This window comes from Vulpes vulpes, chromosome 5 (genome assembly GCF_048418805.1).
Source record: "Vulpes vulpes isolate BD-2025 chromosome 5, VulVul3, whole genome shotgun sequence".
NCBI classification, from domain to species: domain Eukaryota; kingdom Metazoa; phylum Chordata; class Mammalia; order Carnivora; family Canidae; genus Vulpes; species Vulpes vulpes.
The window spans coordinates 31073097-31091981 of NC_132784.1; the positions used below are offsets into that span (position 1 = coordinate 31073097).

Sequence of the window (18885 nt, forward strand, 5' to 3'; positions counted from 1 at the left end):
AGTGCCTGCCTCATAGGGCTGTTGGGGGGATTGCTTGATGGACGTAAGGGGCTTGAACAGCATCCAGCCAATATGGTTAGTTATGCTAAGGGGATCTGGAGCTATAAAGATGATACTCTTTGTTTTGGGAGAGGCCAATTTACCTCCCTTCCCTTCCCTTCCCTTCCCTTCCCTTCCCTTCCCTTCCCTTCCCTTCCCTTCCTTTCCCTTCCCTTCCCTTCCCTTCCTTTGCCTTGCCTTGCCTTGCCTTGCTTTGCCTTCCCATCCCATCCTGTTTCCATCCCATCCTATCCCATCCCTTCCTTTGCCTTCCCTTCCCTTCCCTTCCCTTCCCATCCCGTCCCATCCCATCCCATCCCATCCCATCCCATCCCATCCCATCCCAAATCTGAAAGCCTCGCCTGTGTGGGTTTGCTTGGGCACCATGACCCAGGGGTGCTGCACTCTCATACCTGGCCTTCTTCGTTCCCAAGGAAATGCTCCTGAACCATTGTGCCTGCCTTCCATCTTGGTGCATTCTGGCTGACATCCCCTGGCCTCCTGGCAGAAATAGGATTTCATTAAAACCCAGTCTTTCCTGGGGCCACCTCTGCTGGATATTAGAGGGGACTGCTACCCCACCAGGGGAGTTTTAGCTACCTAATGAAGAATAGATTGGGGCTGGACTGTTCGACGTCCTCTCACATTACCATTTAGAAGGTTTCTCTCCCTGTCGACCCACCTGCCCGTGCCTGTGGCTTCCTGTGTGGCCGCAGCTCATCCGACCAGCGCAGGGGCTCTGCTGGGCCCCCCAGGGTTTCCTCGAGTTGGACACTAAGATGAGTCTTGCTTCATATTTCAGGTGCGAGTTCCCTCCCGTTGTCCCAAGTTCTGGCTCCCAGGCCCCCTGTATGAGTGACGCCTCGGTCTGCCATGGAACCTGGCCCTGCCCTGGCCTGGCTCCTGCTCCTGAGCCTGCTGGCTGATTGTCTGAAGGCCGCTCAGTCGCGAGACTTCACAGTGAAAGACATTGTCTACCTCCACCCTTCAAGTAAGACTCCTGTTCGCTTTGCTGCTGAAATGTCACTTTACTTTAAATATGATGTGAGTTGGGACGCCCGGGTGACTCCGTGGTTGCGCATCTGCCTTCAGCTCAGGTCATGACCCCGGGGTCCCGGGATCGAGTCCCGCGTCAGGCTCCCTGCGTGGAGCCTGCTTCTCCCTCTGCCTGTGTCTCTGCCTCTCTCTGTGTTTCTCATGAATAAATAAATAAAATATTTGATTAAATGAATAAATGAATAAAATCTATTTAAAAAAAAGATGTGAGTTGAAAGACAGGTGAAGGCAGCCTTCCACGCAGGGGAAACTTTGGATGATTTGATTGGGAGGATGCAGGTGCCCCCAGAGATGTATGTTTTGCCCTCGCCTTTTAAATAGGGTGTTTGTTTTTTATTCCAAGGCAGATTGTTAAGGCTTGTTTTCTCTGTTCGCAGCACAGTCGCTCCGATGCTGAGCACCCTTCCCTTTAACTTGTGCCAGCTCCCAATCGGTTATCAAAGTGAACTGGCGTGTCCCGGGAGGAGGGTGTTTGTAAAAAGATCAGTTCTTTACAGGCAAGATAATAGCTGGTCTTCCTGTCTATGCGTCGGATTCTCAGTTTCAGCGTTGTTGGCCTCCCACTACTTCCTATTCCCTATCCCTTTTGGTTTCCTGTGTTTGAGAATCATCTAGGGAGCGCGTAGTAATGTAGGTGTCCAGATCCCTTCCCTGGGTGTCTGATTGCACACGCCTGGGACTGTACCAATGAATTTTTGCTTTCAGCAAGAATTTCAGGTGTTTCTCTTACTCCTATTCTAAAGATCACACTTCGGGAAACACAGCAGTTTAACTTCTGCTTTTGGCCTCCATCTCTCTGTTTATCTTCTCCCTCTCTCTTATTTCTGTCTGAATCCTCTTCTGCGTGGCCCCTGTGGTAGGGAAGGCTGGGTATATCGGGTGTATTTTGACCTTTACCATTTGCCCTGAGGTATGTTACTCTTCTGAAATGTTCCGTTCAGCAAATATTTTTCGAGCATCTACTGTGTGTCAAGCATTGTCATAGGCATGGGAGGTATAAAGGCGAATAAAACATGGTTCTTGCTTTTGAGGATCTTATAGCCCAAGTGGAGGCAGTCTCCACCCAGTCAGAATATTTCATGTGTACGTGTTCTGGTGTAGATGACAGGGGTTCCGAGGAATGCACAGGGGCTTGGATCTTGGGTCCATGGCTCGCTCAACTGCTTTGTAGCCTTCAGGCCTGAAATAAGGTCCCTAACTTTGTGAAGGTTAAATAAAGGAATGTGTGCAGAGCACTTAGCAGAGTATGAGCCAAAGTAAATGCTCAATGAAATTTAGAGGCATCTTGTTAGGTGCTCATTTCTACATTTCTAGAGTGGATGAAATAATACACACCCTGGTGCATTATTTTGTGCACTAGAGATGATATCCGTAAGATACGAGGCACCTACACGTGAGGCAGTGGGATGTTTGTTTCTTTTTTTTTTTTTATAATAAATTTATTTTTTATTGGTGTTCAATTTGCCAACATACAGAATAACACCCAGTGCTCATCCCGTCAAGTGCCCCCCTCAGTGCCCTTAACCCAGTCACCCCCACCCCCTGCCCTCCTCCCTTCCACCACCCCTAGTTCGTTTCCCAGAGTTAGGAGTCTCTCATGTTCTGTCTCCCTTTCTGATGTTTGTTTCTTATGATGTTGTTGTGAGTGAGTGAGATGGTACACTGAAGTTGCTGAAAATAGGTCTCTCTAATGTTTTAACTCCAAATATACACTTGACAGGCAGCAAGTAGTTCCTTCAGACTTGCTGCTATTGTACGCTCTCACCAGTAAAGGCTGGTGCCTACTGGTTAATTGTGTGGAAAGAGTATCTGGCTGCTTGTTTCTATGGGACTGTTTATTTTAATGATCATGGAAAGAAGGTGCTTTGATACTTGCTGTGTTCTCTGGAATTGCATTTTGGTCTCTTCTCCAAAGAGCCATGCTTTTTTATTAGACTTGGTGAATAAAAACCTAGATTTCAGTTTCAGTTTTGATTGTGAAAACCTTCCGTTTCTATGGGATTCTTTGTCCGCTTCAGTGACAGACTCAGTAGTCACTGGGCCGAAAAACAAGCCTCCTGTGAGGCTGTGATTGTACACAGGGTGGGGAGGAAAATCAAGGGGATTAGATTTGAGTGAACAAGACTAAATCACACACGCCGACCACTTCTGTGCCAGTGTTGTGGCGGGTCAGTGCCTGGGATGAGTGGGCCCCCTATGTGAAAAGTCCTTTTCAGAATGGGATCTCTAAAGGATGAGCTCTGCAAGGCCAGAGGAGCAATCAGTCTTGCCCTCTGATTGGCAGGGAAGTTCTGCTCATGTGGCCTATGTTAATTAAATAGAATTAAATAGGATAGAATTAAAAAGAATTCACCATATAGGGGTGTCTGGGTGGCTCAGTCGATTGAGTGGCTGACTCTTGGTTTTGGCTCAGTTCATGGTCTCAGGATTGTGAGATTGAGCCCCTGGTAGGGCTCGGTGCTCAGCGTGTTGTCTGTTTGAGATTCTCTCTCTCCCTCTGCCCCTCCCCGTACTCACATGCTCACACACTCTCTTTCTCTAAAAAAAATAAATCTTAAAAAAAAAAAAAAAAGGATTCACCATATAGAAAGACTTGGTGGGGTCTTCTGATGTGATTTGGAGATATGGAGGCCAGAAGATATCGGTCCTAAGCTAGATTATACATAGATGATTCCCCAGAAGCTCTGGGCAGAATTCTTGCTTAGTGTCTCCATGACTGGTCATGGGGAATAAAAAGTCTTGCTGGATTGAAGTTACCGTCAACAGTTCCTACTCCACATTTCTCTGCACGATCTCAGGACTTTTTGATGTTTGTTTGCTTCTCTTAGACTTTAATTTTTTTAAAGGTCATGGTCCTCTGCCCCTGAGCAGCACCCACTAGACCAGGTTTAGAGGGAGTGATCTCTCTGCAAATCAGCAGGTTTCTATAGAATATAGACCATAAAAAATAGGTGAGGGAAGAGTGGGATTATCTTGGCTTTGAATTATTAATATAATCACCTCACTTTGTAGATGGAAGCCCAAGTAGCTTTCCGTGGGGTCAGCAAGAGAGCCAGATCCCATTAAATGTTAGATACTGCTCAGAACGTACCAGAGGAGAAATCGGTGATGCTAGTGCCCTTAACTCTAGCTAGTGCTAGAGATGTTGAGAAGACACACAAGTTTTCTACACCACACAAATAAATTCATTTCCCGTGGGCACCAAGCAGTCCTCAGAGACCATAAGCGAAGTGAGGTGAGATTGGAACCTTGGTTGAAAAAGTTCAGCATCCCATGACTCATCTCCTTTGATCTCTGGTTCCCTAATTTTTGTGTGGTTTTTGTTTGTTTTTAAAGATTTTATTTTTAAGTAATCTCTATACCCAGCGTGGGGCTAGAACTCACAACCCCGAGATCAAGGATTGCATGCACCACCAGCTGAGCCAGCCAGACACCCCTTGGTGCCCTAGTTTTTGAGGTTTCTGACCTTTAAAAAAAATCAACTTCATGGCTTTCAAACTTGAGGCACTGACCTCTATAACGTTCTGTTCTGTAATTTGTATGTTTTTCTTTCCTTTTTCATTTGAAAAATGGTGAATTTCTTCCCACCCTATGATTAAAATACCAAAGACCAATAAAACCTTCAAAACAGGAGTTAGCATTCAGAGAAATGGAGTGACTTCTTTGGTTTCCAGGCATCAGACGAGATAGCGGAATTTAGCATCCTAAGTGGTTGCAACCTGTTCTTGGCCTCCATTTCTTTACTTCTAATAGAAACCTCTCCTGAGAAATCCAATTTTCCTCTGGCTGCATATTCTGAGTCTTTCCTTAATCATGTGGAACAAAGAGCTGTGTCCCTGCAGGGGACTTGTTTATGCCCAGAGAGTGAGCCAACGCAGTTTCTTCACAATTCTGTACCACGTAAGTCTTAGGAAGTGAGTGTTCTTTCTAAAAAGGTACCAGAAAATGCATTTCTGTCAGAAATATGTTTATAGCATTCAAATTATTCTGACAATATTTTGTCGCTAGATGGACTCAGAAGGGAGATCAATTTATCAGATTTCTAGAAATTTTATGTTTGCATGCAGTTTCCAGAAACAATGGAAATTAGTTTTGCAAGAATAAAACAGGTTTGGATGCGTTACCCAGCGGCACGCATTTTAAAACAAGATTCTCTTCTCACCACAGTTTTGATGACTGAAGGCCTTTGTCCAGGCAAAAGTTCCAAGAGATGGAAACAAAGCTGGAGTCTCTTCCATGGCCTTACGAGTGAATTACAGTGGTTGAACCTCGGCTGACCGTAGGACTCTAATGGACCGATTATATTACAGGAAGTAACTGGGCGCTTTGGCTTTTCCTTTTTTCTTTACAATCATCTACTCTTGAGGGACCAGGGACTTATGCCCTGAAATGCAGAACACTAAGCTTATTAACTCTGTGATCAAGAGCCAAATTAGATTCATTCACAGCTGAGGCCACCACGATTTGAAACTTTACTTGCTCTGTAGTGCTTTGAAGTAACAAAGAAGAAAATAACACATCTCTTAGGAACCTTTTTCCTTCCTCCTAAAAAAAAGAACTTCTTTATCAGATGCGGTATCAGTTAGCGAGTTACTGGAGACAGTTGCTCATCTGTGGACCTTAGTTTTTTGGTTAAATATTTCCAGGGCGAAGAATTTAACCATTTACTTGATATTGTGCTATAATTGGCCACTTGAAACGGAGTCTGTTTGAAGAGGTTTGTCACAGAAAAGAGTTTGATGATTCACCCATGGGTACTACCTGCCAAGATGCAGGTACAAGTTGCTGAAAGCAAATATTTAGACGGTTGTGGTTGACACGCACGCAGGTAGGATGTTGTAGATTTAAAAGTAAAACTCACTGAAAAGGAGATCCCTTGGTTGAGTGTCAGAGCCGGTGCTGATAGACATGCCCGAGATAAATGACTTGAAGCGAAGCTTCGTTTCACCGCCGTAGTGTTCTAGCTCATATTCCTGTTTAAATTTTGATGTGCTTTGGGTTACTTGCAGAGCCCAGGCCTACTTGTGTAAGAAATAACAGTATTTAGTGGAATATGTCACCCGTCTAGCAAAAGATCATTTTGAAGAGTCCAGTAAATAATCTAAATTTGGGAACACCACAATTTCTTAGTGCCAGGTTCTCAAGAAGTTCATTCTTGTCGTGGCTAGATCATCAATCTTCATTCAGAGTTCTTAATTTGTCTCTTTGATGGGAAAGTTTCCAGCAATAACTAATCCGACATTCCGGTGAAGAGTTTTACTGGCTGTAGTGACAGATAAAATTGGACGCTCTTGTGAATTAATCACGCCCGCTGCAGTGGCACGGCCGGCTTGCAGTCCTAAACCTGGGGGACTGTGATGATAATTTTTTGAGAACGACTTTTCGGTGGCAAATCATTTACATCCTTTCTTTTTTTTTTTTCCAAGACTCTGATAATTCCTCAAATTTTACAAGCCGTTTTGAAGTTCTTTTAAACCTACTTACGTATTATGTGTTTTTACATTGACGGTGAAACTAGTTTTTTCATGTATCCAGTAGGACGGCGTCTTAGAATATTTCGTATGGATTTTCTCATAACAGTGTTTGTCAAAATAAGCTCAGTGTCCATAAGGATATTGAGCGGCTTTGGAATGTAAGGACCTGCTTGTTTTAAATTCTTCGGGCTCACACTTGAGATATCTTCTTATGTAAGTAGAATCTCTCCATTCCGATGTAACCCACCTATCTGGACGGTGAGGTGTGGACACATAAACGTTATTTGTGTGTCGCTTTACAAGATCTTGTTTCCTTCTGTTTTGTTATAACCGTATGAAGGGGAAGCATGAATCCCTGTAGTGAAATTTCCTCCCTGGAAGCTGAGGCTCTAAGCTGCCTCCCGTCCTCTTGTTTTCAGACAGTCCGTGCCCTCACTATCATTATCTCCTGGAATTTGAGTCCCCGACTACGTGGAGGAACATAGTTGGCCTCTAAAAAGTTCCAGTTTCTTGCTTTTTTTAGACAGGTTGTGAGTTTTGATCATGTTCGTTTCTTGGATGGGGTCAGGCTCAGCTGTGAAATGGTACGAGCACGTACAAGGACGGCGGCTATTCTGTGCAAGGTGAGCACCAGAGTTAAAGCTGGCCCATCATTTTGGCCTTAAGCTGCTGCCTCCTCCTTCATTTATTTTTGATAACACACTTAATTGCTTCCATGTGGGCAAAGCAATTTACCCTGAGATGATTATTTCCACCAGTGGGATACGCAGGCTCGGCCATCTGCGAGGGAGAACAGTTGGCTCCTGCAGATGAAGTCTTTGAGCGCTTGTAGTTTTGAAAGAGGCCAGGTAATTTTACCAATTAAAAAAAAAATGCGAAAGTTCTGTTTATGGAAAGCAAAACTCTAAGTTGATAAGCAGCGAGGAAAAGTACATGAGTGAGAAGGACAGAGACGACCTGACATTCATTCCTGGCACCTGACATTCTTGGCGGACACTCGGCCTTAAGTGCCCACCAGGCCCTGTGTGTGCTGGGCAAGCGCTCTAGACTGGGACTCTAACCGGACGTCTCTCTGTCCAAGGGTACACGAAGGCAAGATACGAGCACCTAGGACAGTCTCTTCGGAAGGTAGGAAGGGGCAGGAATTCAGGGGTGAGGAGAGGATGGGCTAGGGAAGGCTTCCTGGGATTACGCATCCCTCAGGCTTGAGCTAGAGGCCTGTAGGGCCTCCGCATCCACCACGTGGCCTCAGCGTGCTGCCTCGTGGACATCAGAGACGGGCCTGCTACGGCCTTCGGAGGGTCCCCTCTGCACAGCATAGATTTTGGTCACGAAGACTCTTTTCTTAGCTGCTACTTACTGTCTCGGGGATTCCGTTTTTTTTTTTTTTTTTAAGATTGATTGATTGATTGATTTATGATAGAGAGAGAGAGAGGCAGAGACACAGGAGGAGACAGAAGCAGGCTCCATGCAGGGAGCCTGATGCGGGACTCGATCCCGGGACTCCAGGATCATGCCTGGGGCCAAAGGCAGGCGCTAAACCGCTGAGCCACGCAGGGATCCCCGTCTCCGGGGATTCTTAACCATGTCAGGGCAACCAGATAAAAATACCAGGTTGAACCAGAGATATTGCCACTTTTTAGGTCAAAATGGTCAAACATAAGGGCATTTTTAATGTTTCAATCTAATATTTATATTTACATGTTGACATGTCTGTGCGAGTTGACGCATAAGAGTAAATCATTGGATGTCTAGAATGCCTGTCTTTAGTTGGAACTTTTATTGGGATAGTTGTACATTAGTAAGCAGTTATAAGAAGTGACATAGAGGGATCCCTTGTTTACTTCACTCAGTTTCCCCCAGTGGTAACATTTTGAAAAACCAGGTTATTAACGTTGATGTAATCAATCTACTCGTCTTATCCAGACGTCCCCAATTTTACTTGTGTTCATTTGTATGTGTATTTAGTTTGACACAGTTTCCTCACATGTGTAAGTCTGTGTCTCTGCCACCGTGTGAAGACCCTAAGCAGTTTCAGTAGCACAAGAATCCCTCCTATCAGCCCCCCCTCCACCTTCCTCTCCCCTCATGCCCCAACCACTCCCATCCTTACCCCCTGGCAACCACTAAACTTTCCTCTATTTCTAAAATGTCATTTTTCAACTGTTGTATAAACGGAATCCTACAGTATGTAATCTTGGGGGACTGTTTTCACTTCGCATAATTCCCTGGAAACTCATCAAAGTTGTTGAATGTATTAATAGTTCACTTTTGTTGCTGATATTCCATAGCATGGAGGTTCCGCAGTGTGTTTAACCACTCTTTCATTGAAGGACATCTGGATTGTCTCCAGTTTTTGGCTATTACGGCCGAAGTTGCTGTGAATATTCACATACAGGTTTTTGTGTGAATATCAGTTTTCATTTCTCAGAGAGGAGTGTCCAGGAGTGCAATTGCTACTGAGTCAGATGGTAGTTACAGATTTAGTTTTTAAAGAAACTGCCAGGCTGTCTTGAGAAAACTTTTGTAAAAAGACCATGTCTGACTTCAGGATTCTGTGCTCAGTCTAAAAAAAATTAATCTTTTTCTTGATCCTTTTTCTAGCCACACCGTATCCCGGTGGATTTAAGTGTTTCACCTGTGAAAAGGCAGCAGACAATTATGAGTGCAACCGATGGGCTCCAGACATCTACTGTCCTCGAGGTAAATTCTCAGTAGACAGATTGGGGTCCCCAGAGCTGCCCGTGAGCGAACTGCCTTGTTGACTTGACGCATAGATAAGAGAGAGGCATGCTTGCGATCTCAACCACTTCTCCTGTCTGAGGCTATTAGTAGATTAGCTATTAGTAGATCTTTTCTCATCGACTTATGATCAAAGGCTTTTAGAGACATCAACTAGTCACAGGAAGGCCCCTTTTCTCATGAAGCGTCCTTGGAGTGCCTGAAGAGGTAAGTGCTCCTTCCCACCCCGAGGCCTAGCCAAATGCAGGACAAGAAGAGAACAACCAGCTTGTTGGCCACTCTCTGAAGCATCCGTCACTGCATAGTAACTTCCTTTATGTAAAGTATGAATTGGTGTTCATAGAAAGATCCCATTTATTGCATATCTTGCCAGAGGCTTCTATCCTGAGAATGTATGAAAGCTGGAATTCGAAATGCCGTTATTGCACACGCACAAAAAACCTCTGAGCTTTTTAAACTATTCATTTCTTCTGAAGGATGAGACAGATGCCCAACTGAAGCATGAAATTTTGACCCAGAGGCCCATTTCAAAATGAAGTAGACCCTTCACGTCCATATTCATATCTCTTTTATCCCATTGAATAGGAAAAATGGTTATATTTGGTTCTGGAGTCACTAATAATGGGCTGTTTTAATTTTGGAGGAAAGTCCAGTCATTTGAATGGGGGAGATAATGAGGACAGAGTATTTTATTGACAAATGTTTGAGTGGACAGTTAGGTTTCACTGATAATTTAGTCCAGTTGTTAAAATGACTGAATACACCAGCACCAAATCTATTATTTTGTCATATAATGCAGGAACTCTCACACTCCCCCCTAGTGAAAGGCACCCTGCCTCCCATGGAGGCCTGGGCGTTGGGAGGACATGCAAAATGAAATTAAGAGGCAGGTGTCCAGCTGCCTAAGCCGCTACTGTTTAACCCATGAACTTCCACCGAGGCTGCCCAGTAGAAACTCCTGTGGATCTCTTCAAAATCACTGGAACCTGTGTCCTCCCTGGGCCAGTGGTCCTCAAACTCCAGTATGATCAGCATTTCCTGGAGGGCTTATTAAAACACAGACTTCTGCTCCCTTCCTGGTTCAGTAAGTCTGCTTCGGGTTCTGAGAATTTGCATTTCTAAGGAATTCCCAGGTGACACAGATGCTGCTGGTCTGGAGACCACGCGGTAAGAAACGCCAGCATCTCGGAGAGGAGGGCCCTGCGCTGGATGATGGAAATATCACAGGTGATTCTAATGAACAGTCAGGGGCAAGAACTGCTGGGAGCTCCTCTCCCCGCTAATAGGAAGTGAAGTGTACTGTTGTCATTTCCAACTTCCTCTTGTTTACTTTTAGGTAGAGATGCTAATGGGGTCCCAAAAGACCACAGGGAAGAGAAAAACATGGAGCTGCCAAAGATTGGCCTAATCACGAGCTAGATAACCAAACCATCCTGGTAATTAAAGATAAGTCCTCTCTGCATTGCTCTCTGCAGCCATGTGCTTATTTTGGAATAAGTCAGTGTTTTCCTAACGTTACCCCTACAGAATGAACATTTGGGCAGGTTGCTGATGGACTTGGTTTAACCCAAGTTGCTTCTCAAACTTGGTGGCGCATTGAAATCACGGGGGAAAATCATAAAACACCGATGCCTGAGGCCATTCTCAGGGTGTGGGGTGGTGGCTGAGCATTAGGATTTTTGAAATCCCCCCGGGTAGTCCTAATATGCAGGAAATTTTGGGACCCACTGTAAACAGTGATTCTGGACAAAAACAGGATGGTTTGCTTGTGTCACCAGTAACCTTTGGGATGGTTCCAGCAGGGAACTCGCTTCTGAAACAGTTGCCGCTAGCCGGAGGTACTGCAGAGGAAATGTGGCAGCGCTTTCCTCGCAGTTGCCCTCGCAGGCGGGATGCAGGGGACAAGGAGGGCTTGTGAGTCAGTGCTCTCAGGCGTTGCCCTGTCCAAGTCTGACGGTGGGCAGGTATATCCCTGCCACAAAGGAAAAACAGGTGACCGGTAGCTCTCTGCTTGGATCCCTCTCAGGAAAAGGGGACGATCCTTTGTGGTCCTCTGTCCAGAGGTCAAAACCAGTTCTTCCAAAGTATAGATATCGGAAAGAATCACAGCAAGAAATTGTTCACACAATTTCTCTTTTTCCCTTCTTCCCTCCCGCTTTTATCTTTTTTGTCCTTAAGCTTGGAAGGCTAGTGGAAAGTGATGCTCTGAGGTTCATGACGCAGAGCGACCATGCCAGGCTTTTGGGGGGGATTATGCAGTGGAAGGTAGGAACCGGGTTTCTGCTTTCAGGGAGCACCCAGTTAGCTGGAGGGATAAGATCTGAATGTGTCAAGTGTCGAGGATGTCGGGACAAGAGCAAGCGGCAGGTGAAGTGTGGCATGCGGTGTGGGGGAGCCGACGGGAACCGCGGCCCTATGGGGGCTGAGGTGGCACTGAGGGCGTCGTGGGCCGGGGGGAGGCAGCAGCCCTGCAACTGGGCCGCGGAAGCAGAGTGTCAAGGAGGGCCTTCCGGGGGGTCCCTCGGAGCGCAGGTGTGGCGATGGGCTGCCCAGGGGGCTCGGGGCCAGCAGAGACCTGAGCTGGGCATGGCCACTAGTCCATGTTGGAGAACAGGGGGGCAAAGAGGTAGAGCTTGGGTATTTTGTGGAGCCTTGAACATCAGAGGAGGAGTAGGGACTAAGGCTGTGACCTGAGAAGGGATGGAGCCACACTCAGCTTCCTTCTTGGCCAACCCCACTTTCCAGGAGCCTCTGGATGTTTCCATCTTTTCCTCTGGGCGATATCCAGATTTTTCTAATGATGAAAACAGCATCATTGATTATTAGATTAAAATCTGAATTCTAACCACTGAACAACCCGAGATTTATTTCTCCCCACTTGTTAGTAGTTGGCAGCGGCCCTAGAGCCACCAAGGGGCTTGGTAAGGGAGGCTCAGGGGCTGCTGTGGACGAGCACCCCGGCTTTCCGTGAGGTGCTTGGCCTCTTGTTTGTTCTGTGACTCGTCCAGCTGCGTTTTCATTATCACACGATGTGAAAATAACTGCTTGAAAGCGAAAAACCCCTTTCGTGCCAGTATTTAGTCTTCTCTCTGTGGAATAAGCCCACATTTCAAACTGCTCGGGGATCATCTGGATTTCGAGGATGTTTGAAAACCAAGCTCCGTCACACCGACATGCCACGGTGCCTGCTGTACGTGAGCCGCCAGGGCCAGCTGGCCTGCAGGGTCCCAGACGTGTGGCTGGGCGTCGGGCGGCAGGCGAGCGGCCAGCAGGCCTTGTCCCGAGTCCTCGGGGCCAGGGCGGCACCGGCCACCGGCGACTCGGGCTCCCGGACTGACTTTGGTAATGTGCGCTCGCTGTCACGCTGCCCCGGCCTCTGAGCTACGGATCCCTGCCAGCAGTCTCCTCGGCAGGAGAGGAGGAGGCCTGCGGCCACCCCTTGCCACCCCACCTGGCCGCCAGACTGCCCCACCTGGCCACCCTTCATTGCCCCACCTGGCCGCCCCTCGCTGCCCCCCTGGCCACCTCTCCTTGCCCCCCCCCTGGCCGCCCCTCGCCACCCAACCTGGCCATACCTCGCTGCCCCACCTGGCCGCCTCTCACTGCCCCACCTGGCTGCCCCTCATCTTCCCACCTGGCCGCCCCTCGCTACCCCACCTGGCCACCCTTCATCATCCCACCTGGCCGCCCCTCACTGCCCCCCTGGCTGCCTCTCCTTGCCCCACCTGGCCGCCTTTCCCTGCTCCACCTGGCTGCCCCTTGCCGCCCCACTTGGCCACCCCTCACTGCTCCACCTGGCTGCCTCTCCTTGCCCCACCTGGCCGCCCCTCGCCACCCTACCTGGCCATCCCTCGCCACCCCACCTGGCCGCCTCTCACTGCCCCACCTGGCTGCCCCTCATCGTCCCACCTGGCCGCCCCTCGCTGCCCCACCTGGCCACCCTTCATTGCCCCACCTGGCCGTCCCTCGCTGCCCCCCTGGCCGCCTCTCCTTGCCCCCCCTGGCCGCCCCTTGCCACCCCACCAGGCCATCCCTCGCCGCCCCACCTGGCCGCCCCTCGCTGCCCCACCTGGCCGGCTGCTGCTTAGCCTCTGGTTTCTGAGCACGCCCCGCGCAGCCGCCGGAGTCGGAGGGATCTTGAAATCCTATCATCCGAGGGGCCAGTTTAAGGAGCTGATGAAAGAAAACTCGGGGTTAACCGCACGCCCTCAGAGCCCAGGTTTAGCCCGCGTGCAGGCCTAGCAGCGCCTCAGGACAGGGGCTGGCTCGGTGTTTATTAGGAGTCTGTGGAATTAAATGTCAAGTCCAAAACATCACAATTTCAAAAAGGCTCATTCCATGGAGGATGCCTGAGCAGCCAGGGCTTTTAGGTTTCTTCTTGATCCTGAAGTGCAGATGCCTCCCTGTAAGACAAAATCTTCCCCTGAAAGTACTTCGGGGCAGAGTCCTGGGTGACCCTTTTCACATCTGTTACCCGGTTGAAGCGGGAACTATCAGTGTGGCCCCAGCACAGCCGAAGACAAGCCCCGGGGCTATAATTCGGAGGAAAGCCTGCCTTACTGTCCCGTCCCTCTCGGGCAGCCTTTCTGTTTTACTTTGCCTAAGGGCAGATTTGTTTTCTCTTTTAGGCGATGTTAGATGTTAGACTGCAGCCCTCCGTGGTGTCCTCGTTCTCTAAGGGTCTCTATCCTAGCTCTAAGCCCCCAGGCTTCACATCTTCTAGTTTATCTCTGAACACCTCCCCACCCCATCTCCATCCTGGGTGGAGAACTCAGAGCCTAGCGTTGGCCCTTAGAATTTCCCTTATGTTCAGGAGAGTTCACTTGTTTATTTAATTTTGTTTTATTTTTAAGATTTTATTTATTCATTCATGGGAGATCCGGAGAGAGAGGCAGAGACCCCGGCGGAGGGAGAGGCAGGCTCCTCGCAGGGAGCCCGAGGCGGGACTCCATCCCGGGACCCCGGGGTCACATCCTGAGCTGGAGGCAGCCGCGCACCCGATGGGCCCCCCGGGCGCCCCAGGAGAGTTCACTCGTGTGTCCACAGAAGCTATTGGCTACACGGCACCAACCCTGCTGGCTGCTGGGGGTGACCACGGGCTGTGTAGGTGACCCTGCTTGTCCTATCGCTAATTGGAAGTCTTAGACCTCCTCCTTTTTTAAAAGTCAAAACCTTAAAATTGAAGGGTAACAGCCACGCCAGGAAGCGGATAGATGGATCGTAGCGCTGAGCCCGTTGGAATTTCACAAAGTGAACCAGCGGCGTGTGCGTCCCCCATGCTAGGCCTCGCCAGGCCACTAAGCTGCAGGCGGCCTCCCGGAGGTGGCACAGTTGTGATGACCAGCACAGCCACACACCGATGAAATCGCAGGCCGTATTCCTTTTCTTCCCCACGTTTCTTATGTGAGAGTCACCCGCGTGTTCACGAGCCGCGGGGCCGTCCTCCGGGGTGTGCTCCACTGCGTCCACTCTCGGTGGGCACTGGGGCTGCCTGCGGACTTTGGGTGCAGTGAGCGTTCTTGTGCACGTGTTTTGGTACATGTGTGTGTGCATTTCTGCTAAGTGCAGCCCCGTGGGGTTGCCGGGCGTGTGGCACGTGTGCTTTGGCCTTCCCGGCGATGGCCTAGCAGCCTTCCAGAACAATCGTGCCACTTCTTGCCGCCCGGCAGCACCTGGCAGTGCCCGTTGCTGCGCAGCCTCCCGGCGCTCCGCGTTGGCAGAGGTGAAAGGAGCTGCAAGGTGACGGGCTGAGCTTCGTAAGCGGCGGCCTGCGAGTGGGTGGCCAGGCCACCAGCCTGTGTCCCCACGCCGCCCCTCTCCCCCACGGGCTCGGGTCCCTGCTGGTGCCCCTCGGCGCCCCGGGTAGCGGCAAAGGCCCTGCCCAGCTCCCTGCCCCAGCAGGGCCTCCCCGGCAGCAGGTGCCCCGAGGGGAGCTCGGGGAGACACGTCCGGCCACGCTTCGCATCCCCTCTGCCCCGGAGGCCCGCCTATGCTTCCACGCGGATTTCTGTTGTTTCAGTTTGATCTGGCTATTTTAATTTTATTCTGTTATCTCTTGGTAAGAAGGCAGGAGCTAGTTCATTTCAGCTGGCATTGAAATTCCCAGATTGCTTCTCCAATCAGAACTGGTCAGTGATTTTTTAACCCAAGTTTCATCAGCCTAGACAAGGTGGGTGTTCTTTGGACACCTGAAATCATCCAGCCAGCTCCAATCCACGGTGTTTTCGCCCGAGTTTTTTCCATGAACACAATTGCCTCAGATAGGAAGCATCCCCTTGATGCTTTTGTCTTCTTGCTTTTATTTGAACCACGGTTCACGGTGAGGTCCCGTTTATCCTCGCCACTTTCACCTATCTTCCCAACCACCTTCGTGGCCTTTGCCTGGTAATAAGCACATAGCTTTCTGAATGTCAGGGATTTGCTTTAAAAGAGGGTTTCCTTAACTTCCTATGTCGCCTGTCCTTAGGAAGTATGGGTGATTTATCTTTTCTTTTTTAAGACAAGACAAAAATAAAACCAAGAAAGTACCTGTTTGGCAGTTTCTTCAAGAGGCGCTGACGATAGGGTAAAGGAAGACAGTTACGACTCAATCAGGTTGATGAGTATTCATTTATTTTTAATTTCTGCCTTTAATTTTTTTACTTGGAGAATTTTTTACTTGGGGCAAGAAAAGAAAAGAGTCTCTTTCAGGGGTCTGTGGAGAGTAACTGATAGGATCAGGAAAGCCAAGAGATTAATCAGACGCCTAGATCCTGGAGACCATGTGATAAGTCCTAATTGGGGTACACTCCACGTAATTGACCTTATCTACAACTCAGTTTGTAATTCGTTCCCTTCATAAATTTTCCTTTAACTTGGACTCTTTTTTCTTTCATTTTTCATTTTACTGAACTTATAATTGAGATGTAACATACGCAGAATAGTGAACAGCACGATGAATTTTCACAAATTGAACACACTGGGGCAGCCCGGGTGGCTCAGCGGTTTAGCGCCGCCTTCAGCCCAGGGCCTGATCCTGGAGACCCGGGATCGAGTCCCACATCGGGCTCCCTGCATGGAGCCTGCTTCTCCCTCTGCCTGTGTCTCTGCCTCTCTCTCTCTCTCTCTGTGTCTCCCATGAATAAATAAATAAAAATTTAAAAAAAAACCCACTAGCAAAGCTTAAAAAAATGAGCCATGGAAGCAGTACCCTGATTAAGAAATTGATTATTTTTGTCAGCCCAGAGGCTTCTTACATGACTGTTTTTGGTTACTATCTCTACCAACAAGGATCTGTCATAGGCTCAGTTGTGTCCCCCCTGAAATTCCCATGTGAAGTCCTAACCCCCAGTACTTCTGAATGTGATTGGGGAAATCTAACAAAACATTTATAAGATTTTTATGCTAAAACTATAAGTGCTAATAAAAGAATTCAGAAAAGGTTTATTTTTTTATTTTTTTTTTCAGAAAAAGTTTAAATAGAGACCGTGTTCATGAGTTGAAAACTCAATATAGTAAAGATGTCAATTCTCCTCAAATTTATATGCAGCTTTTACACAATTCCCATCAAAATTCTAGCAGAATTATTTGTAGTTATACAAATAGTAGTTTTTATATATTAGTATGTAGTTAAAATTATTATACAATTAATATGGGAAGGTAAGAAACTAGAATTGTTGAAACAGTTTTGGAAAAGGAATAAAGTGGGAGGAACCAATCTACCCCTTTCAATATTTCTCCAATGGTTACAGTTATCAAGACTGTGGTATTGTCAGAGGAATAGAAGCATAATCAGTGGAACGTAATAGAGATCTCAGAAAGAGACTCTCAAAAATATGTCCAACTTATTTTTGACAAGGTCACAAAATCTGATTCATTAGAGAAAAGAGCCTTTTCAACAAATGTGTTAGAACATTTGGACATCCATGGGCAAAAAAATGAACCTCAACCTAAGCATTACACTCTTTATAAAAGTTAACTCAAAATTAGTCATAGACTTAAATGGCAAGTATAAAACTGCATGACATTTAGGAAAAAAACGCAGGAGAAAATCTTTGAAATCTATAGGTATGGATAGTTCTTGGACTTGATATAAAAAGCATGATCTGTAAAAGGAAGAATGGGTAAATCAGACTTTATCAAAGTTTAAAAATCTTTGTTCTACATAAGACCCTAGAAAGAGGATGAAAAGACAAACAACAAACTGACACAAAATATTTGCTAATCAGGGGATCCCTGGGTGGCACAGTGGTTTGGCGCCTGCCTTTGGCCCAGGGCGCGATCCTGGAGACCCGGGATCGAATCCCACATCAGGCTCCTGGTGCTTGGAGCCTGCTTCTCCCTCTGCCTGTGTCTCTGCCTCTCTCTCTCTGTGACTATCATAAATAAATAAATAAAGCAGTGCTCTTTAAAAAAAAAAAATTTGCTAATCAAATATCTGACAAAGGACTAATATCTAAAATATTTAAAGAATTCTCAAAACACAATAGTAAAAAATGAAACAATTAAGAAAATGACAAAAAAACGTGAACAGATATTTCACCAAGGAAGATAAATAGATGGCAAATAAGCACATAGTCAACATCATTGGCAATTAGGAAAATGCAAATTAAAAACATGAGGTATCACAGTATATCTACCAGAATGGCTAAAAAACAAAAATAATACTATCAAATGCCAGTTAGATTTTGGAGAAACTAGATTATGTATATATTGCTGGGGGAGTATAAAATGGTACAGCTACTCTTGAAAACAGTATTAACAGTTCCATAAACAGCTAAGCAGACATCCACCATATAACCTAGTAATTCCACTTCTGAGCATTTATCCCAGAGAAATGAAAACCTGTGTCCACACAAAAGCCTTTACACAAGTTTTGATTGCAGCTTTATTCATAATATCCCTAACCTAGATGCCCTTTAGGTCGGTGGATGGCTAAACCAGTCTTTGTGCATCCATAGCATGGAATACTACTCAGGATTAAAAATTAGCAAACTGTTGATATGACAATCTGGATGACTTTCAAGTGATTAAGGCTGAGTGAAAATGCCTAATCCCCAAAGTTCACATACTATATAAATCCACTTATGTAACATCCTTAAAGTGATAAAATTATGGAAATGGAGCACAGATTAGTAGTTGCCAAGGATTAGGAGGGGGTAGGAAAGGAAGGATGAAGATGCGAGAATAAAATGTTGACACGAGTAATCCTTGTGGAGACAGAAATGTTCTCTATCTTGACTGCATGAACGACCATATCCTGATTGTGATACTATACCATCCTTTTGCAGTATGTTGCCATTTGGGGAAAAGTGGGTGAAGGATATGTGAGATCCCTCTGTATTATTTCTTACAAATCATGGGAATCTGTAATTATCTCAAAATAATAAAAACTTTAATTTAAAAAAATCAGAAAAAAAACATCGATTGTGCTAATGTTGAGAAACTGTGATAAAAAAACATCAATTATGCTAATGCTGAGAAACTGTGATTTAGAAGGAAATCCAGACATACCAAATGAGGAAACTAGGAAGGTCTATGAATCTGGTAGGAGGAAAATCAAGGAAGGTTTCACAGAATTCATCACATTTAGATT

At 46.8% G+C, this 18885-nt stretch overlaps 1 protein-coding gene across 6 annotated transcripts in view; it reads left to right on the plus strand.

The window, feature by feature from the left end:
• LYPD6 (LY6/PLAUR domain containing 6) overlaps nucleotides 1–18885 on the plus strand; it is a 125192-nt gene that overhangs the window by 96689 nt on the left and 9618 nt on the right. For all 6 annotated transcript variants that reach the window (XM_026008016.2, XM_072757739.1, XM_072757737.1 and 3 more), the window contains 2 exons: nucleotides 842–1030; nucleotides 9174–9272. In XM_026008016.2, coding sequence (XP_025863801.1) covers nucleotides 913–1030; nucleotides 9174–9272 — 217 coding nt within the window. In that variant the 5' untranslated portion in view covers nucleotides 842–912. The remainder of the gene's footprint in view (nucleotides 1–841; nucleotides 1031–9173; nucleotides 9273–18885) is intronic.